The sequence below is a fragment of the Phocoena phocoena genome, chromosome 15, assembly GCF_963924675.1.
Source record: "Phocoena phocoena chromosome 15, mPhoPho1.1, whole genome shotgun sequence".
In the NCBI taxonomy this organism is placed as follows: Eukaryota; Metazoa; Chordata; class Mammalia; order Artiodactyla; family Phocoenidae; genus Phocoena; species Phocoena phocoena.
Genome location: NC_089233.1, coordinates 75,601,350 through 75,623,146, shown reverse-complemented (window position 1 = coordinate 75,623,146; position 21,797 = coordinate 75,601,350). Strand labels below are relative to the sequence as shown.

The 21,797-nt window shown below is 42.2% G+C and overlaps 2 protein-coding genes across 3 annotated transcripts in view; one reads left to right on the top strand and one right to left on the bottom strand.

The window, feature by feature from the left end:
- STAU1 (staufen double-stranded RNA binding protein 1) overlaps positions 1-2,395 on the top strand; it is a 63,794-nt gene extending 61,399 nt beyond the window's left edge. The window contains exons 14-15 of the mRNA XM_065893308.1: positions 1,315-1,385; positions 2,245-2,395. Coding sequence (XP_065749380.1) covers positions 1,315-1,385; positions 2,245-2,395 — 222 coding nt within the window. The remainder of the gene's footprint in view (positions 1-1,314; positions 1,386-2,244) is intronic.
- Positions 2,396-8,289: 5,894 nt separating this feature from the next.
- Positions 8,290-21,797, bottom strand: part of CSE1L (chromosome segregation 1 like) — a 41,559-nt gene continuing 28,051 nt past the window's right edge. The window contains exons 15-25 of one of the 2 annotated variants that reach the window (XM_065892691.1): positions 17,986-18,122; positions 16,757-16,860; positions 14,796-14,893; positions 13,375-13,525; positions 13,024-13,232; positions 12,497-12,594; positions 12,309-12,394; positions 11,776-11,857; positions 10,349-10,495; positions 9,202-9,433; positions 8,290-8,980 (exon numbers count right to left, since the gene is read on the bottom strand). In XM_065892691.1, the coding sequence (XP_065748763.1) occupies positions 8,891-8,980; positions 9,202-9,433; positions 10,349-10,495; positions 11,776-11,857; positions 12,309-12,394; positions 12,497-12,594; positions 13,024-13,232; positions 13,375-13,525; positions 14,796-14,893; positions 16,757-16,860; positions 17,986-18,122 (1,434 nt within the window). In that variant the 3' untranslated portion in view covers positions 8,290-8,890. The remainder of the gene's footprint in view (positions 8,981-9,201; positions 9,434-10,348; positions 10,496-11,775; positions 11,858-12,308; positions 12,395-12,496; positions 12,595-13,023; positions 13,233-13,374; positions 13,526-14,795; positions 14,894-16,756; positions 16,861-17,985; positions 18,123-21,797) is intronic. The other variant, XM_065892692.1, reaches the window with a different exon arrangement.

Here is a 21,797-nt window from a genome sequence, read left to right as displayed (position 1 = left end):
AGGTTATGGAAAAATGCTACAGGGTATAAGGGGACTCAGCAGGGCAGGGATAAAAGCAGTGAAAGGAAAGGCATTTTTTCCCTTTCCAATCCTGGATTCAGCATTTCTGCAAGAAGCCTTGATCCTCTTTAGTGATAGATGACATTTAGAAACCAAGGTCTGGGTGCTCTGAGACCTCACTGCTAGGGGTGTGTTGTGTCTGGGCCCTCTTAGTGGACAGCTAGGAAGTGTATCTGTGTGTATGTATACACATCTGCCGATTTGTATATCTACTTAAAAGCCATGTGTTGGTCCTGATACCTCTGGCACCTCAGGGTTCTTCACAGCCTTCCCTGCTGTGTTTTTAGCACCTTTTCCAGCATCGAGATTGTAGCCAGTGTCCCAGCCTTGCCAGCCACTCCCTCCACTCCTGCCCTGAGATCTTGCTACCTCTGCCCAGCTCTCGCCTCCTTGCCTCAGTGTGTCTGTCCAACTGGCGACCCTCCACACTGTGAAGGGAAGATGGAAAGGGCTGGACAGTACAGTCTTAGAAGTAATTCATGACTTCTAATTGGCAGTCCAGTTGGCCCTCATTGACAGCACTCCAAGAAGGGGAAGTTTCCTCTTTAATATCTGGGATATTGTTAGGAAGGATCTACAGGTTTCTTTGCCAGGAGGTATTTTGAAGGTGATGTATTTTGGTTGCTTTGGAAAGCTGTCCAGATGGGATGTCCTTGACTATTCTTACATTGTAAGCTCTCAAACTAGTCTTGCCTCTGTGAAGGCCCTGTAGCTGTCATCGCCTGCTGAGGACTCACTCACCTGCAGTATCTCTGTCTCAACAGGCTTTGAGAGAGCTGCCTGGGAATCGAGTTTGCACTAAGTTTTATCCCAACATGCTCTCTGAGTTGCAAGAACTTTGGCTCAAAACTAGCCCTTGGGACAACATGCAGTCCTGGTTTCCAGACTACAGGCAGAAAAACAGGCATGAAGGCACCTGAGAGGCAGGTCTGAAAAAATCAGAGCTGCGAGTCAGCCACAGTAAGACTAGTGGGTCTTAGGATTTGAGGAGCATCGATCTGCAAAGGTGGAGCAGCTCCTGTTGTCTTTGGGGAAGACAGACTTAGGATTCAGTCACCTCACAACAGGTGCACTGACATTAGGTCAATTTCGTTAAGTTCCTCTTATCACAGGGAGATATTAATGAGTAAGGATGATTTCCCCATAGCAGGGTTTTGTTCTGGTTTGTATTTTTAAAGGCCTTCTTGAGCCGAGCAATGTGAACTGTAGCTCTTTAAAAAAGTGTCATTTCTGAATCTAGGTTTTGTTCCATAGCTCACTGAGCTAATGTGCCCGGCTTTGCAGGGTGAATGCCCAGCGACGGAGACCTTGGCCTGGGTCCCAAGGTCTGTTAGAGTCTGGGGTTCTTGTGACCCGTGGGACAAGACACCCAGCCATTCCCAAGAAGCAGTGTGCTGCTGCTTGCTCTCTAGGAGCTAATAGGAGCTCAGCAGAATACAACCACCGGAAATAAACCTGAGGACGGAGATGTGTAGCTGTTTGTTTGTATGAAACTTAACTTCAGAAACTTCCGACATCACCATCTCTGGTTTAAGTGCTTAAACGGCTGTGTGCCCTTAAAAACAGACAAGAAAACCTTTCTAAATCCATAAATAATGGATTGTTGAGCACTTAAGCACTGCTGGATTGGCAGGGAGGAGTTAACCAATTTTCTGAAATAGCTTTTAAAGAGATGTGTGTTAAGATGCAAGGCTAACAGACTGGAGAGGGTGTGGTTTCTAGTCATCAAAGCAGAGCTGTTTTCTTGGTATCTGGCACTGTGTGCTTGCAGTGGTGTGTTTAATGTACATATAGAATATACACATGGAACTGTAATTTTTACAACTCCATATTCTAATCAGACTTCTTGGCATACCAGTTTTTATTAGGAAAAATTATATGTAGTTTGGGAAACTGGTACTGCTTTGCTTAATATGTGCTTAATAACTTGTTCGATATTTTAAAAGTAATTTCCTTTGTACATTCTTTTACAAATACTTTCATCAAAACCTACTTTGTTGGAAGTAGGCCTGCGATGACAAATTGTAAAGCAGTCTTTGTGTAGTGGTAATTTTGAAAAGGACCTCTGAAAGTAAACTGTGAAAAATTTGTAAGTTATCCCTAAAAGCCCTCTATCCAAACACAAATCCTCTCGTTTATTTCCACCCCCTTTCACACGCACTTCTTTCATGATTGTGTCTGCAGTGCACATGCAGTGGTGCCACCCATTGTAAAGCTGAACAACCTGGAGCCCGGTGGTCCCAGAGAGGATCAGGTATGCCCGTCCCCTGCTGCCCTCCTACAGAGCCAGTTGGATCCAGCCTTCAGCTCACTGTGGCTGTCCTCACTTCTTTAGGCTGCAGTAGAAGCAGTGACAGGGGTGTCTCTCTCTGACCTTTGACATTGCTGAGCCTGGATTCAGTAGTGGGCAGTTGGTGCCACTTTGGAGTGAGATCTAACAGAATCCTGTGTCGCTTCCTCAGACTCTTCTTGCCTGCCTTTTTAATCGTGTATTGGCTCCAGCTGCCAAAAGCCTGCCCCAGGAAATGGCCTGAGATTCCCTTGGGCCTGTGTTTTACTGTGTAAATATCGCCGCCTCCCCACAGGTCTGTATGCTGAGCATACGCTCACCTGGTAGATTCAGGACGCGTATCTGAAAATGCTCCTCTGGACCCCTAATAGCTTACTTTACTCTCCGATTGGCTCCTTGGGTTCATGGACAAGAACAATGTAAACCAGGTTGAATCCAGCTAAGAAAACCGCAAATGCTCAGACCTTCCCTAGCCCAGGGACCATGATTTTTGGACATGTCGTATGGCTGTGTTCGGGGAGTTATGGCCTAGAGTGTTTGTTGGCAACCAGTGTGTCCTCTGAATCCCCAAAGCCTGAGCGGCCCCAGACCTGGCCCGACTCTTTCTGAGGTGGTTTGACCACCTTTGTCATTGCTCCCCTTGGCCAGGTAACATTTTCCCAAGGCCCCGAGCGAGGAGCAGCCTGGTGGACGGTGGACTGGGTGTGGATAAGGCTTCCGTGCTGTGAAGAGCGCCTGTAAATAGATCACCTCACGAAGGGCCAAGGTGCTGTAACGTAGGTGGGTGAATACCAACGTGTAAGTAGCGGCTCAGAGACTGCAGTGCGCTCACCGCAGAAGTCAGACCTTCCGTTGTTCTCGGAGCCCAGAGACAGACTCTGAAGCCGCTTGCTCCCAGGCAGTTTCTAGAGTCCCACTGCTCAGGGTGGCTGATGGAGAGGCACTGGCCCAACTCCTTGCTGGAGGCGTCTGGAGCCCTCCCCTCCCCCATTCTGTCCTCCTGTCCAGCTGGCAGGGCTCTCCTCCCTGGGCTGCAGACCGTAGTGCACTTCCAGGTCTCTCCCAAGAAAACGTGTGGAGACAGATGCCATGAGAACAGGAGTTCGTGTCCGTCTCAGCTACGGCTGGAGAGAGTGGTTGAGTTCTGGAAGAGGCCCACGAAGGCTGTGGCTCCTCTGGGCCCTAAGCTGCCGCAGCCGTCTTCCGCCTGCCACCCTTCGTTAATTTCCTATCGTTACAATATGATCCCTTCTGACTTCTGAGGCTACGAAACCTTGGACTCTTAACAGTGTTCACAGCTTGTGCCGCGCCTGCGTGTCTTTCTGATTCGGTTTTTCTTGGCTTCTTCACCAGCTTGGGCGTGAGCATCAGCTCACTGGGAGGGCTGTTGGTTAAAAGGCTGCTGGGTCCCTTTCCCAGATGCGCTGATGCCATAGGTCTGGGGTCAAGAATGTGCATTTCTAATAAAGTCCCAGGTGATGTAGATGTACTTTGAGAACAATTGTCCTCAAGCAGTAACACCCGTGAAGTTGCTAGTGACTTTTTTCTAATACAAAACATACAGCTGTAAATTATGCGTGCTCCTTTGGATGGCACCCCCACATCCTTGGAATCATGTTGAGAAACGCTGCCTTTGGCTGAACAGAGGGCAGGCAGCTTTGGCCTCACTGTCTTAGGCTCTGCACCGTGCTGTCCCAGCCCAGAGTCAGTCTGTCCTGGGGACTGAAGGCAGTGTCCTCAACAGCCTGTTAGGAGGATGGGGGTTTGGAATGCTCAACCCGCAGCCGCTGGCTTAGCTCGTTGCCGCCACCCTGGTTCTCCTTGGGAAGGTTTCTCTGCAGGCACCATCGCAGAGACTTCTTCCAGCCTGAGATCTACAGTCACGACGGAGGCAGCCCTCTGCGTGGGGCTGGCTCCAGCTCAACTTTGGCTCTCAGGAGTGGGACTGTACGGCCTGCCTAGGACACTAAGCCCTGCTCTGTCTGAGAGTGGCAGGACCTGGTGGGTGCTAGGTTCCTCCCCACTGCCCTGCGGACCGACGAGGAGACAGTTTAGGATCTGTCTTCGCAGCTGACGTCTGCTGAGAAATCCAGTTTCCTGAGAGTAGCATTTCCCTCTCTAGACTCAGGAGGATTGACCCTTGACTGCTTGCCAAGGAGATGGACCATCTTTCCGACGTAAGGTAAACAAACCTCTCGTTTTGCTTTCCACTTCTCCTCCGGTCATCCTCCTTTTGCATCAGGTCTGAGAAACTTCCCCGTGACCTGTCTGCGGTGGCTCGCTCTTCCACGTTGTCAAGTTTTTCTCTCACGTCATCCACATTATAAGGGAGAAAGTTGACTTCTCCAACCACATGTGAGCTTTTGAAAGTCTTTATTACCTGTCATGCAGGAACCCCAGAGAAAGGTTGGTGGATGATGGTGGTTCTTCATAGTGTTTACCTCACAGTCACGCCCTTATTAACTGATTACCTGTTACTAACTTTTGCAAAGCCATGGTATAGTGGCCAAGTCCTGTGCTCTGGACGCCATGCTGCCTGGGTTTGAATCCCAGTTCCACCCAGCTGTGCAAGCTGGTAATTTCCTCCACCTCTCAGGAAAGAAGGATTTGGACCTGTCACGTTCTCAGACCGAAGACTCACATCTGGTTCTCAAGGTTCCATGAAACACTGGAAGAGGGAGGCTCAGCTGGGAGTCCTAGCAATTAACCTAAAGAAGCTGCATGGCCCACGAGAGCCAGTGAGCTGTAAAAAGAACATCTCAGAGAAGAGTGGAAGCGTTCCCATGTAACACTCAGAATGAAGAAAGCTTACGAAAACCAGTCAGGATCCGAATGTATCACAAGATAAAATGGGGCATGGTTTGCTCTGAGCAACTGACAGAATATGAGGGCCAAAGCCCAATCCATTTGACCTTGACTCTAAGAACATTCTCTTTTGATGGATGCAAGAGTCAAACCTTGAGAGGAAGAAATATAATCTCTACACACTGCCCAGCTCCAGCTCTGAATACTATTCACACCATTGTAACAGCTCACATACTGTTTAACTGTTCTCACCTTTTAAAAGATACCTACAGATGAAGCACACAAAAGGAGTACTGCACAGGATGAAAAGCCATCTGCTGTGACAGCGTGAAAATGAAGGCAAGAGGTGGACGGTGGGAGACGTCCTGTTACCAGTACAGAGGACCCGACACGAGGGCCACAGTTGATGGGACTACAGTTAGGGTTATTATTAAAGATGAAGAGAACTGTAAAAGGTAGGCTGGAAGTAAGCGGTGTGAGCCAAGTTCTGATTTGTCGTAGCGGGGAGTTATGAAGTCTTATGGTTGATGTATCAAGAAGATGAAGAATTAAGTGGTAAAGAATTAAGATTATAGGCAGTACTAGTTGAAAGGTGTTGCCTCTGGGAGGGCAGAGACTTGTTGCTCAGATACAAGCCCTATTTACTAATTAATTAGACTTTTACCACACGCAGCTAATAGTCTGACTGGATGCCACATTCATTATGCCCCACAAATAAATGAAATAACGAAGTAAGGCCCAGTGTGGGTAGGGATGTGCTACAGAAATTGGCACAACCTGGCCCAGTAATTCCACCTTCAGGAAACAGACGTAGACAGATATTGGCATATATAGGATGTCCCACCTCAAGAATTATTTATAAAATAAAAAATCTCTACATGTCCAACAGTGACTGTATAATTTGGTAGTGGTATATCCAAATGATAAACACGATACATAACCACTGAAAAATATTATTTGCCGGCTTCCCTGGTGGCGCAGTGGTTGGGAGTCCGCCTGCCGATGCATGGGACACGGGCTCGTGCCCCGGTCCGGGAGGGTCCCACATGCCGCGGAGCGGCTGGGCCCGTGAGCCATGGCCGCTGAGCCTGTGTGTCCGGAGCCTGTGCTCCGCAACGGGAGAGGCCACAACAGTGAGAGGCCCACGTACAGCAAAAAAAAAAAAAAAAAAAAAAAAAGTTTGTTTGCCAAGAAAGTGTTTTAAATGTTAAAAGGTTTTTAAGAAAGCATATAACACTGTATTTACAGGGACTTCCCTGGTGGTCCAGTGGTAAAGAACCCGCCTTCCAATGCTGGGGACTCGGGTTCGATCCCTGGTGGGGGAACTAAGGTCCGACATGCCCCGGGGCAACTAAGCCCGCATGCCACAGTAACTACTGAGCTTGTGCGCCTCAACTAGAGAGCCAGCCTACCACAAACTGCAGAGCCCGCGCACCACAACTAGAGAAGAGAAAACCTGCATGCCCCAACTAAGACCCGACGCAGCCAAAAAAAAATAAACTTTGTTTAGGCAGGAAAGAAGAAAATTAATCAAAATGCTTAAAGAAGGTAGGAGTATGGATAATTTTTTATTTTCAAATCTTTTCCTGTATTTTCCACAAGGAAAATACACATAAAAGAGGAGATAATGATCAAACAGCACTGAGAATCAGTGGATCCGACACAAGACTCTCATGAGGAACACTGCAATGACGTTTGCTCTGTGTCTAAAACTGTCCTGAGAGTGAGGGCCTTGCCTAGGCCAGGACTCCTCCAGAGTCTTCCCACCAAGTACTTTATGTTGTTTTATTCTTAAAACTATCGTGAAGTTAAGTAGTAGTACCCTCATTTTTCATAAGAGTAAAGAAAAGCATAGCGGTCAAGGCATTTGTTCAAGGCCTCAGTCAGTAGCAGAGGTGGAATTCAAACCCAGGTTGGCCTGCTCCCAGAGTATGAGCCCAGCTCCTCCTGCACACGAAGCATTGGCGCCACCGTTGAGGAACAGTCACTAAGACTTTTAGCCAAACACACCGCAGCAGCTTCAGCCTGCCATCTCTTAAAATCTTTACAACCTCACTTTAGAACATTTTAAAAAACCATTAACAGAAACATTCATGAATTATGCTAGAGTAGAAGTGCCAGCCTTCCTGTTCAGAAACTATTTAAAAAGGTGCACTTGTTTACAAAGAGAAACCATCTTCTGTTAAACTTTTAACTGAGGAAGGAAAAAATTCAGAACTTAAACTCAGAAGACTGATCAAGATGCGGAAACAAGGGTCCTCCAGAACAGTAACTATCCCTGCATTTACTTAACTGTTAACCAACGGCTTTAGCAAGCACAGAGCCAAATACGAGAGCTTGTCTGAGCGCCAAACGTAAACCATCACCAGTTCTGTTTGCCATTTCAGACTTTTCGCCTGTATTATGTTCACAGTTGAAAAATGGATCTCAGTGCTATCTCAACATCTGCCTGCCAGTGACCACTTTTAAGCCATGTAGTAATTATATGATTTAATACTTCGATTACTGGGTCAAAACAAAAATGGTGCAGTACACTAGATTAGATTAAGCTGGAAATGTCTCAAGCAACACAACAAAACCAACATGTGAAGAAAAGAAAGCATTCAAGTCAGGTGCCTGAGATTTGAAAAAAAACAAATCCACATAATCTGCACAGAATGAGATTCCAGTCTAACTGCACTAATTACACATAAAAACTGTGCCTCTCCAAGTGTCAACAGTCTGATTCTTTTTACCCCCTAAAGATAAAGGCCATGGAACCCCTGGGCCCAGTCCAGGGAGGAGCCAGACTGGCAGCCTTTGCCAAGATGGACTGACACCTGTAGGTTCCTCCTAGACCGCAGGTTCTAAGATGTCACCGTTGGAAAAGTTCCTTGTAACCTCTGATCTTCAGAGAAGAAAGACACTGCAAAAAAGAGCAAACACCTGCACTGTCTAAAGCAGTCCCAACAGCCTCGTGAAGCCGGGCAGAGCATTTCTTTTCCAATTCACAGAGGAAACCATCTACCTAAATAAAGTTCATGCTGCCGTCCAGGAACTGGTCTAGCTAGAAAGTTCTAACAGATGAGCCCCAAGTCTGCAGTAATTGTTCCCTTTCCCTTGTAAAAAAGACTAAGTAACCTGAGTTTGAGTTATTAAGAAATTAGGATTTTATGAAGTCCAGGAGAGGAAAAATTAAACTCTTCATTATAAAAATATCAGCACCAAAAGCCCGGGCTTAAGATGTTCTTAGATACAGATTTTAGGGCTCTTTTTTTTTTTTTTTTTTATTGCTGATTACAGATTTAAAACTATGAAATGTGCATTTCTTGGCAAGTTACATCAGTGATTTCTTTGCTTACTGACATGTCCAATAAAAGCTTAAGGAAACGGACAAAAACACAAAGGACGAGAAATACGAACAGCCTCAAAACAAAAGGATTTAGTAACAGAAAAAAAATCTCCACAGTTAAGTGTCTGTCAAATTTTAGAATTTTCAAAACTGTGCAATGCTCAACTCAACGTCATACACTAAGCTAGTAAAACTTGTCTTTGTAGCTGCAAACTGAAAAGGTCACCCACTTATTATCTGTGATCACACAAACCACCTAATTTTCTCAAGGTTCAGCTTAAAGCAACATTTAATAGACAAGTTCAAAAGGAACACTTGCTTTGTTTTTTAACACAGCTGTGCTCAGACGTCTCCACGATGTCCTCAGAAACCATCCTGGACTAAGCCAATTCAAAAAATACAGTTCAAAGCAGCGTCACACTAGCCGCCTGAAGGTATCCTTGGAGATACTGGAGCGCTTCTGCGTTGAGGCTGGTGCTCACCATTGAGGGAACCTACACAAGATGGGAAGCACACGTACAGCTGCTAGAGATCCCAACGTACAAACACAACGCCCCCGCACTTGCCGCCCTTCTACGGGGGAGCTGCCACAGCTCTGAGAAGGGCAGTCCATCACCAATAATTGTTTAAGGGATCCCCAAGTAACTCACCTGCTTTCATGCCTTCAAAAATGGGAAGATGAATGACAGAGTTCTTTGACAAGAAAGACACTTACCCTTCCTGGACAGGCAGTAGACAATTTGTGAAGTGACTGTGCCAGGTGGATTCTGGGGTTGTTCACCATTTGGCCTACAGGATCATGCTCTTTCTTCCCAGCGAATGCCAACTGTGAGAAGGCAGTCTGGTATCCTGGTGTGTCTTCTATGTCAATAAAGTGTTCTTCATCAGGAATAGTATTATCTTCAGGTAACTCAAATAGGCCAATCAGAGACTGTAATAAAGGAGTCCTGGATTGGAAGATGACAAAAAGACTGAAGTAACTGCTCTGAAGACTTAAACAAGTCTTAAACAGCTTCCTCAGAGACGTAAGACTGTAGACTCGTAGTCCCCAGAGTAATAAGGGACCTTTGAAATTACGAATGAAATGGTGCTTATGCCTAACCAGAAACCATTCCGTTCTTTTGGCCATAGCACCCCAATGTCTCTCTCTTTCCCCAGAGCTGCCAAAGCTGGCTTGTGTGAGTGACCCAGGCCTGGCTCATTAGAAGGCCATATGGCATCAAGCCAGACCAAGGCAATCCAGTGCTTCTAAGTTAGAAGAAATAAGCTTCAAGTTGTCAGGTCACTTGACGGAAGGCTACTTGAGTGAAACCATAGTAAGGGAGAGGCAAAAGGTCAAGAAAAGCTAGGTCTGCCCATCGAGCTAGACATCAAGCACGAACACATAAAGCTCCTTCTCTTGGCCTATTCAGTTTCTCCTCTTAAGGACTCAGGCCGGTTTAGTCGAGTGACTATCATGAAAGTCTTAGAGATCACCTAAACCACGGACTTTCAGCAGGCTTTTCAAAGGGGTCCATGAATTCCCCTACAAAGAAAAGTTAATCAGGGGACTTCCCTGGAGGTCCAGTGGTTAAGACTGCACTTCCACTGCCAGGGGCAGGGGTCTGATCCCTGGTCGGGGAAACTAGGATCTCACATGCTGTGCAGCGCGGCCAAAAAAAAAAGTTAATCAGGAAACAAAGATCTTTCCAGGTAGGCTCAGAAGAACCCACAAGTCATGTCTTGGATCTCATGGTTGCTAGCGGGGAGGCTGAGGTCAGAACCAAATTCTCTTGGCTCCCAAGAGGATAAGCTTGGTTAATTTTGTAGTCACAGGGGAAAGAAACTGTAATTTCCAAAACACTTTAGAATGGAGTACTTACCATAGCTTGGTATACTCTGTATCCATCATTGGGGGACATTCTGTCAGTAATTTGGTTATGCCAACCGCACAAATCTTTTTCTCTACATTTCCAGATACTTTCTGAATTTCAGGAATAATGATTTTTTCCAAAACCATTCCAAACATTCTATGAATCAATGCAAAATAGATTCATTCAGTATTTCATTATACCACTATAGTCTAATTTAACAGTGAGATGCTTACATTATTTATGCTCAGTGACTCCTTATGAGTATAACAAAATACAAAATAAGGCTGTTAATTTTGGTCAACTGGATGGGAGAGACCTAAAAATGACAGAACAAAAACATCAAACCTCTACTCTGTGACCAACTGCCATCATCTTTTGTGAATACTACCTTAAGCCTCTCTCTGCTCAAGGAAAATCTTTATAGCCATTTTTTTGGTCTTGTATGTTTTTAAAAATTACTCATGAAATCTTTGAAAAATTAGAAATCAGAAAACAGATAAGCAAGAAGAAAAAAAGAATTACCATCACCCCACCATCCAGCATCAACTAGCTTTAACATTTTTGGATTAGAAGCTTCCCAAATTTCTAGCTTACATACCTTTAAGTATGTAAATGTTAATGGCTGTATTTTAAAAAAATGATTTGGCCTATGAATGTTGTCACAAACATCCTAGAAGTAAAGTTTTTTATAATTCTAAATGCTGTAAAATTCTCAATTTTTACTCTCATTATTTTACTAAATTCTTTCAAGTGGAAATAGTAGATATCAAAGAGCATGGACATTTTGATGCTCTAGGTAACAAGTGCATATTTTTTGCTCTACAGAAAGACCATACCAACTTAGGCACCACCAGCACTGGATGAAACTGCTGATTTCCTCACAATTTCCTATAGCTCGAAAAGCGTATTTTCTGGTACATTTCAGGTTAATTCATTTTTTTACATTTCAATCAATCTGGAATTATTTTTGGTACATACAGATGCGGAAAGTTTTTCTCCAAGGAGCTGTCCTCCTTTCCATCCTTCCTTCCCTACTACATGGGAAATGCTGCCTAACTGCATTCTCATGCACATATACTAAGGCGAAAGCAAAACTGCACTGATCCAAACTCTCCTCATTTGAAAAATCACAGTTGGCCCTAACAGAGAGGCAGGCTCCGGGAGACAATGCCAGCCGGCTAACAGAACACTGGCGGTAGGGGATGCCGGGGGATGGGGCAGGGGGCGGGGTGGGGGTGGGGGTGGAGACCTTCGGGAATTAGGAAAACGTTTGCAGTATTTCCTTCTTTACAACCCAGCCCCTCAAGAATATTTTGGAAACCACAAAGGTAACTAGCACTGTGCATCAAGAACTATAAAGTCATCTATAAAACAGACTAAGAGGTCAAATGTTTTGCTTTTAAAAACAGGATAGTAAATAATGAAAACAGACTTACTTTGGTTGTATACCATCAAATATTTCTTGCAGTGCTAGCGCCCCGTATTTTATGCAATACAAATTAATAAAGACTAAGAAACCTGTTGAAAGGAGGTGCAGAATTATCAATACCGAGGACTCACCGCATTAAATTAGTGATTTAGTAGAAGTCTGCCAAATGAAATCTTCAGATCATTAAAACCCAATGGCTAACTCTGGCATCAATACTGGCCTTTTAATACAATTTAACATACAGAATCGCTGCCTTTATAGTACAGTCATAAAAAGGCTTTACATACAGTCTCTGATTTATATTTCTTTATGATATTTCTATTAAAAATGAAAAATGTTTTGATATTTAAACTTACAAACTAACCTCTGGAACACAATACATTGAAACTGATTTAGTGCTTGAAGAATATGAGCATCTTAAAATATTTTATATATAGAATTTATAACTGTTAAAAGGTTTATATGTACATATAAAGTCTAAGGGTTTTTAGCCTCTTTCCTTCATTATTTCTATAGTAACACCAAAGTGATTTTACTTACTCTTGATAAACTTTGTTGTTTTGGAATTCTGAAGTCTTTGGAATAGCAGAATGAAGATTTGCTTCCTGTATTGGTCAACGGACTCACTAAAGAAGTGAATAAAAAAGCAACAATATAAATTCAGCATTTTTCTGAGTACTTAACAGAAGCCTCAATTAAATGTACACTGAGGTTACAGTCATACTCACGGAGGCATGTGCTCTATTATACTATTTAGAAGATAAAAACCTTGGTGGTCATTGGCTTTGGATGCAATCAGCTTCTGGAAGACACCTAATAAGCCAGGCTACAACAAATTAGATTAAATAATTAGTTAAAGAAGCAAGGATTAATTGTTCCAAAAGTTAAACAGGTGATATATTTTGGAAAAGGGTGCATGCTGTCATAATCTAACCCTTTTTCCCTTTTTCTTACTTCTGAAGTGTAGAGGAAAAAAAAAAAAACCCACCATAATAAGCCTTTAAAGTTAAGTTCCTGAAATTAACCTATTTGGCTCTTATTCTTTTAGTTTCCACCAGAGATAAATATTACTAAAGGATACCTAGTTCTAATAAAATATACATTAATGTTTTCTACTAATTAATTCTGTTACATGTTCTAATTAATTCCCTTTTTATTAAGTTTAAGAAATTTTATAAAAAGTTTAAAGAATCTGCCATCCCTAGTTTTTCTCAGTTACCTTAGAAAATTACAGTTACATCAAAATCTGACTCACAATTTTGTCAGCGGCAGCACTTGCTATTGTATTTGAACCTCGTTCTAAGAACGCCTGGAGAAGCCTCACTAGAGCAGGAATATTTCCTGTTCTTTCCCAAAGCACTGGCTGAAGGAGATGAGGAAATAAGGCCATATAGGAAGACGGGATGTCATTTTTGTGTGTTTCCAGAAGCAAAGACATCACTTGAAAGACATACGGAATAAATTCTGTTGATAAAAGTAAAAACAGAGCTGTCAGCTTCAGAATTAATGGCTCTGACACAAAAGGCACATATCTCTTAGGCAGACTGCATTTTATAATCACTTGAATACTTCTATTCAACTAGAAAAATAACTTTCTTTTACTTACCTTGTACATCATTTTGTAAAATTTCAGTAAACACCAGAAACAAAGCCTCCTCAAAATTTACAACAGCAGCAGGGTTAGCCTTGCAAGTTATTCTTATGGATAAACATATTGCTTCAAACATATAGTGATTAAAGTGAGGTTTACTTGGGTTCTGAAATTAAAAAAAAAAAGCTTATGACTCTAATAATCCAATTGACTATATTAAAAATAACCTAAAACATTTAACCTTACTAAAGCACATTGGAAGAGATGCCATTTTTTTTAAATCAATATTAAAAAAAACCCCACAAATTAACACTAAAAAGCCTGCATCTATGTTAAAATTTTACAGTGCCTTTAAAATTCAGAAAATGAAGTAATACTAATACCTGTTTGGATTTTTTTTTTTTTTTTAAATGAGCAAAAGTCTACTTATGAAAAAACACTTCCGAATCACGGGGAGGTGACTACGTAAGCCCAAGTTCCCAGCGCTCACAAGGAGCTTTCTTAAACCTGTGTGCTCTCCTAGAGTCGTCATTGTAAACAGCGGTGGGAGAAAACGAGCAGGGACATAAAAGGCCTGACTCTGCCACTAGCCGTGTGTGGGACCCCAGGCAAACCTTAACCTCTGTGGGCCTCAGTATGTCTGTATCTGCACCGTGACAATCCTTCATATCATTTTCAATTTTCTTTTTCAAACAAAATCCTTCTTGGAAGGCTACCATATGAAGCTGATGAACTCAGAAGATGAGTGGGTATGTACAGGGGCAGGTGAAAGTGGAGAGGCCCTGTGTCTCTTTTCTCTCAATTCCCCCAAACCCAAATAGGCCCAAGGCCCTTACCCAGAATTCGGTGCAAACAAGATCGCTATTCTCAGAGTCTCTCTAATACTTCCTATGACTTCATCTTCTTATCATAGAGTGAGTAAGAATAAGCGTCTACAAAGGAATTTTATTGGCCTGAAACCGATTTATCTTCTAAAACTTGGTATCAATATTTAAATATGGATCAAAATATCTAAAATCTTTGATCAAAGAAAGTGAATTTTATTTTTGGGGAAATGAGTCAGGAAGAACAGACACAAGGACTTCAGTCATCATTTTATATTAGTCTGAATTTGTGTCCATTTGGTGCAAAGCCTACTTCTTCCATCTAAGATCATTTCAGATTGTTTGTACTTCCTCAATTCTCTTCAATGAACCCGTTACTTTTTAAAACGAGAATAAAGTGTTTTAAAGTCTCTGAGCTCACACTTAAAGGAGAGTTCTGCCAAGGCTCCCATCTCTGTCACCCCACACTTTCAGAATCACACATTAACTGCTGGTCGGGAAGGAGTCACAGAGCTCTCCCTGTCCGACCGACTGCCAGGGAGTTCTGAGGCTCAAACAGTCTGAAGCATTTAGGTTAAAAAGCAACTGCACTTTCAAAACTGGTTCTGTTACCTTACTAACAGCTAATAGCTTCTGTGTAAGCTGAGTGATGAGAGTAGGGATGTAGGGGATTATGGCTTCTCGTAGGAGGGAAAAACTTCTCATGATAGCTGTAAAATATGAAAAGAGCAAAAACAAATAGTTAAACTTCAGAATAAAAGAGTGATTAGTGGGAGAAAAAAGTCCACTGATTCATAAACTAAAATCTTAAGACTCTTAAACAACCCCCAGATAGCTCTCTACATTTAAAAATAATCTAAGTTTCCCTCCCTTTTAAAATTAGACCAACAATTGGCAACAAAATTTAGCTGGGAAGTGTTATTTCCAGAAGGCTTAAGGGACAATACAAAATAATGAAGTGGCTAAAGAAGCAGACCAAGAGGAGGCAGGTGAAGTAGTGGATGGACACGGGAGGCAGCAGGTGGAAGGGAGTCTGTTTTGAGTCTCCTTTACTTAGAAATTAGTGGCATGAAATTTTACCTCTAGCCTATTGGAAGTATGATCACAGCCTACCAGAAGCTGAAAGAAAAGGCCACTTGGCCATCTCCCCCCAAAAGAGAGACTAGGAGCCTAAGAAAAATCCAAAAGTACATGTAAATCTAAGGCCCATATTACAGAATTAACTGCTCATTAACAGACACCTAAACACATTGGGCATAGGAGAGAAATACATTATTAAGCTAAAAATATATGATGGCTATTTCTGCACAAACAGAATAGATGTTTACTAAGTAGAGCACCTACTGTATGCTAGGCACACAGGACAGAAAGTTATCCTTTCTTGCCTCCTAAACTTGGCAGTGATGCCAAAGACTCACCCTCCAAGTAGCTAACTGCTACCTATCCCGCACCTCAGCCTAGATATCACTTGCTAGAGAAAGCTGAGGGTTACAGGATGGATCAGCGCCCCTCCTCTGGGCTGGCACAGAATCCTCACATTCATTCACACAACAGTATTTACTGGGAAGCCGTTACACACTGGGCACTCCTGCAAACCCTAGGAGCACAGCAATGAAGACCATGGACCAGTCAGCAACCTCACAGAAATGGACATTCAACAAGAGTAGTTACACATCACTCTTGGGAGAAATACACTGCTGAAAACACACACACACACACACACACACGTCCTGACCAAGCCACAGGCATTGGGAATTAAAAAGCATTTCCGGACTTCCCTGGTGGCGCAGTGGTTGGGAGTCCGCCTGCCAGTGCGGGGGACACCCTGCTCCGGGAGGATCCCACATGCCGCGGAGCAGCTGGGGCCTAGCGCCACAACTGCTGGGGCTTGTGTGCCTGGAGCCCGTGCTCCGCAACAAGAGAAGCCACGACAGTGGGAAGCCCGCGCACCACAACGGGGAGCGGCCCGCGCTCACCGCAACTAGAGAAAGCCCGTGTGCAGCAACTAAGACCCAATGCAGCCGAAAATACATAAATTTATTTTTTTAAAAAAAGCATTTCCTATGAGTCATCCACCATGCTAGACTCTTGGAATGCAACCGCAAAGTAAGACTAAGACTGTCCCAGAGCTGTTCCCAAGACACTCTCCTAATGGAGCACCTGGCACATTGTTAACAGCTGCCTGTGTCCCTGGCAGTATTTCTATGAAGGCAGGATCTGTGCGGGGTCTATCAAATACACCCAGGTTTCACACCAAGACCCAGCAGAACATGCCATCAATAAATGTCTGAGCTCATCTTTGCCCTCAAGAATTTCAACCTAGGAAAAGAAAAAAGGAGTTTGCTACCTTTTCTTTAGTAAGAGGAGTTCTATATCAAGTTAGGGTAAAATTTTTTCTGAAAACACCAACAAACGAAACTATTTTTCATTTAAAAATATCTAAACCTACCTAATGCTTGACAAACAGTATCTGGTTCATAGACTACATAACCTGAAGTACAACTCAGAGTGTTTACCACCCCTGTAGTCTGAGATTAGATACTTATAGTCTGTACACCAGGGAAACGGCCTACCTTTCATAATATATTCATTTTCTGAAGAGCCAGGAAGTGTGAGAGCTTTGAAAAGGTTTGTTAGCAGAATCTCAACAAACGGTGCGATTTCTGCAGCTGTAAAGCTATAGATGAAAAAACAGCTTTCAGTCACCACCAACTCTTGAGCTTGTCACTTTGGAACACCCTTCGCAACTACTAAATCACACTTCTTGGCATAAAAGTGAGCCATCTCCCACCAGTGACAGTCGGAAGACAGCTTAGGAAAATACTGCTTTTATAAGTGCTCATGTTAAGTTCCTAAGAAGGCATATCTGGGACCAAACACAATTAAACAAACCCGGCAAACCCAACATTGTCTACGGCTGTTGAGGTCATCCCTGGTTCACATCTGTCACCATCGAGAACAGAGCCCGGACTCTCAGTCAGCTAGCTTTCCTGGAGGTGGAGCAAGTTCGGAAATGTTTTCTGCATAAATTCTGGGCCTGAAGACAGGTACTGGCTTAACTCGCCTAAAGGATAACCTTTCAACCCTTAATTGGCCACTGTACATATCCGTACTTCAAGTTCTTGATGAAGAAAACAACCTAGAATGTTTTCCATCTCTTACCCAAAGCTGTTTCAAAAAATAACACTGTTGAAGAAAAGGCCTGAAAGACATGCAGACCAGCCAATCCTCTGCATTTTATCCTTGGATCAGGCCACAACAGCTACTGCCTTGGACCCCAGAGAATTACTTTCACTCAGCTGTGTCGTGTCTCAGCGCTAAGTAAGATCACAAAAGCAGCCAGGTGAAAATAACTCTGTTGCATGATGTCGCTATGAACAGGGCTACTACACTGTATTCCCTTAACAAAGGCCCACTTCTGAATAACTTCATTTTAATCTCATGGACATTTTAACTCACCAAGTTTCTCTCTGCCTTGGCCGCTAGAGGACTCCACATAAAATCCACAAGTTTCTTTCTTTAACTACTGTACAGGATCCTCTGACACACTTCTGTTTATTAACCTCACACCCCAGTTATTTTCCTTTGCTCCAATTTCCTCCATTTAACTCTATTGTCAAAATGTGTCTACTCTGGCATGCAGTCTCAAATCCTTTTGGAATGAGGCATAGTATAAATGAGTAAAATATACACATTTATTTTTTTAACTACTAATGAAATTATGAATATACTGAGATATCTCTGACCAGTACAGAATGGTCTTCACCCCGAGATGAAAACATACATTGCATCAAATACTTACAGAGCGGCATTGTTAGGCCCCCTCATAGTAAACATTCTCTCAAGAGCATGTGCTGCGTAAGTATGAACAACAGTACTTTCAGCTTGAAGATGACTGATTAAGAGAGGAATAGAGACTAAAAGATGCTCTTTTGGTACCTGAAAAAAACAATATACATGCTGTAACTCACTGATACTATCTTGAGTAAAAGATAGCTCTAAGAGAGTGACTTGCTGATTCTAAAAAGTGTGTTCTTTTTCAGCCACTATTACAATGGAGATGATACAGGTGAAAAAATCAAAACTTCTACCTTCACATAATGGTTCAGCTCACACTCACTTTTCCAATTCTCTTTCTCTGAGCATAAAACTATGGTTAGGGTAAAATAATAATATCATGGAGAAGCAGAGATTTCATTAATCTTAGAGCCATACTTTTCACTAGCAAGTTATTTCTTAGAAAAGTCATTCAAGCTCTCTGTGCCTCATTTTCTCCTCTTAAAAGGGGGGCGGGATGGCGTAAACATAAGCATACTAATCTTCACTAAAAACCTCTAAAACTTTAGCGTATCCTTTAGTTTTTAAAACAGAACAGCTTCACAAGGTTGCATGTAACCCTGGTAGATACCTGTCAAAGACACATAAAAAGCATAAATCAAGAAACTGAGGAATCATCCACAGGAAATAAACTGTGGCATATTCTTATGCTAGAATACTACACAGCTTACCACACACACAAAAAAAAGAATACTACACAGCTATTAAAAATGAACTCTAACACATCTACTAAAAACAACGTTAAGCACAAAAGAAAACTAGGTATGTAGACCAGTACCTATAGTAGGGTATCATTTAAATAAATAAACCTATGTAATATACTATAGAGTTTTTGTGGAAACAAACGTGTAAAGCCATAAATAATCACGTACACTGAATTCATTCATTATCTCTGGGGAGAAAGAGAATAGAATGGGAATGGGGAGGGCGTGCCCTGCGTCCCTCCACTGTGTGTGTAGGTTTAAGTAATTATGGCCTGGAGTTAAGATCTGTGGTGGTTATGTATCATTAAATTATTCTCTATTCCTGCTTGTGTGTTTAAAATAATTTACAAGATGGCTGCAGGGTAATTTGGTGGAGGTATTGGAGGGAGTAAGACGAACTGTGCTGTTTTGTTTTCTGTGTCACTAAAATTAAAGTGACAGTGTTAAGAATCAGAAGGATTATATAACTAAACAGCAAAAAAAACAATCCAATTAACTCAGCAGAGGAGCTGAATAATATTTTCTTTCTTATTTTTTTTTGGCCACACTGCATGGCTTGCAGGATCTTAGTTCCCTGACCAGGGACTGAACCCAGGCTCCAGCAGTGAAAGCGCTGAATCCTAACCACTGGACCACCAGGGAATTCCCCTGAATATTTTCCCAAAGAAGACACAGAGATGGCTACAGGCACCCCCAAGCTCACAGGCAGCATTAACAATGGCCAAGATCTGGAAGCAACTTAAGTGCCCATCAGTGGATGAATGGATAAAGAAAGTGTGGAATGCACACGTGCATGCACGCGCGCACGCACACACACACACACACACACACGGATGGAATGTTATTCAGCCATAAAAAAAGAAAATCTTGCCATTTGCGACAATATGTATGGACCTTAAGGGCATTATACTAAGTGAAATAGAGAAAGACAAACACCGTGTATCTCACACGTGGAACCTTAAAAAACAAAACAGGATTAAAAAAAACACCAGAAAAACAAACTCCTACGGAGCACAGATTGGTGGTTGCCAGAGGCGGGGAGTGGATGAAACGGGTGACAGGGGTCAAAAGGTAAAAACTTCCAGTTACAAAACAAGTCATGAGGATGCAATGCACAGTGACTACAGTTACTTCTATACTGCATATAGAGAACAGATCTCAGAAGTTCTCATCAACAGAAAAAAAATTCTGTCAGTGTGTATAGTGACATGTTAACTAGATTTACTGTTATCATTTCACAATACATACAAATATGAATCATTATGTTGTATACCTGAAATTAATGTCAGTTATTTCTCAATTAAAAAAAAAAGACGAGGCTCACTGAGGGAAGAGTAGATTGGAGTCTCCCCACTCTGGGGGGTGTCTGCTCATTGACAGGCACTAGGTGGTGGAATTTCTCTCTTTCACTCTCTTTGCTGAGGCCCAATAACTGAATGTGTGTAAGTCACATGAGGTGGGATTCCATCATAAGCATTAACACTGTACTTGACAAAGAGTAAAAACTTACTAAATGTAAGCTACACTCTTTCTCCACCACAGCTGTCAAAATGGTATTCAGCCCTGAAGTAGACAGAACTCATAGAATTTATCTGTCTTCCCTGGGGGGTGGCTGTTAATAAATTTCTATGTTGTGATCTTCAAACAGACAACAGCAGATAACTTAATGGTGGAATAATCGGTGGTTTAAAAATGCCCACTGCATTTCCAACATAGGAAACGGAGTACTCCTGCACAAGGGGCAGCCCCAGGTGTGGGTCTGTTTTCCTTTCTCTGGTCGAGAGTGCTACAGTTGGCTGGAGCCTGAATGTGATTGATCAAAATGGGGAATGATATGAAGATAAAGTTTTATAAAGGAGATTTATGTTGTAAAACTAGATACTTCAGGATCCACAAATTCTTATTCACGGTTCAAACTATTTGGAAAATATATGAATCAAGAAATGAAAAATGTTAAGGGTATTTTGATTCTGAACATGTTTGGGGAGCTGTTGTGAATAGCTTTAACAAGGAAAGGGTTGTGACCGAAAGACTCCATCAGTGACTTGAGGGGGTGGATCCAGAGTCTCTGTGAACTTGCTGGACTGACTTTTAGCTTTCATTGGTCCAGTGGAATCAATAAAATTGATCGTGCCTGAGAACATACATAGGTAGATGAAATAATATGTCTTCTACCATTAAAAAATAATAATAATCAGAAGGAAATTACATGTTTTCTAAAAATTAAGACCAACAATCAGATGGAAATATGGACAAAAAATATGAATAGATAGTTCGCAGAAATGAAAATGGCCCTTTAAATGGAAAGATGCGGGGTGGGGGGAGATAAATTGGAAGACTGGCACTGACATATACACACTACTATATATAACACAGATAACTAATAAGGAACTCCTGTATAGCAGCACAGAGTACTCTACTTAATACTCTGTAATGGCTTATATGGGAAAAGAATCTAAAGGATGGATATATGTGTAACTGATTCACTCTGCTGTACACCTGAAACTTAACACACAATTGTAAATCAACTATACTCCAATAAAAACTAAGAATAAATAAATAAACGGCAAGATAAACTTTTAAACTCTAAGAAAAATACAAAGTAAAACTACAATAAGATACCATTTCACATCTGTGAGTTTGGCAAAATGGCAAAATTCCAACATCTTTGGGGAAATAGGTGCTTTTTTTTAAAAATGCAACATGATACAACCCCTGTGGAGATTTGGCAAGATCTGGCAAAATTACATGTAAGTTCACCCTCTAATCTAGTAACGTCACTTCTAGGAATCTGTCTCAAAGTTACAATGGCAAAAACACTATGTGACACATACAAAGCTATTGTTTCAAATAATTAGCATTATTTAAAATAGTGGAAGTTAGAAAACACCCAGAACATCTACCTCTTGGGGGACTGGTTGAGTAAAACACAGGAGAGCCACCCAGAATACTATGCTATTTAAATTAAAAAAAAAAAAAAGAGGGAACTGTGTAAATACTACCATGGAATGACATCCAGGATTTACTAAGTGAAAAAAAGCAAGGTGTCAGAATTCCCTGGTGGTCCAGTGGT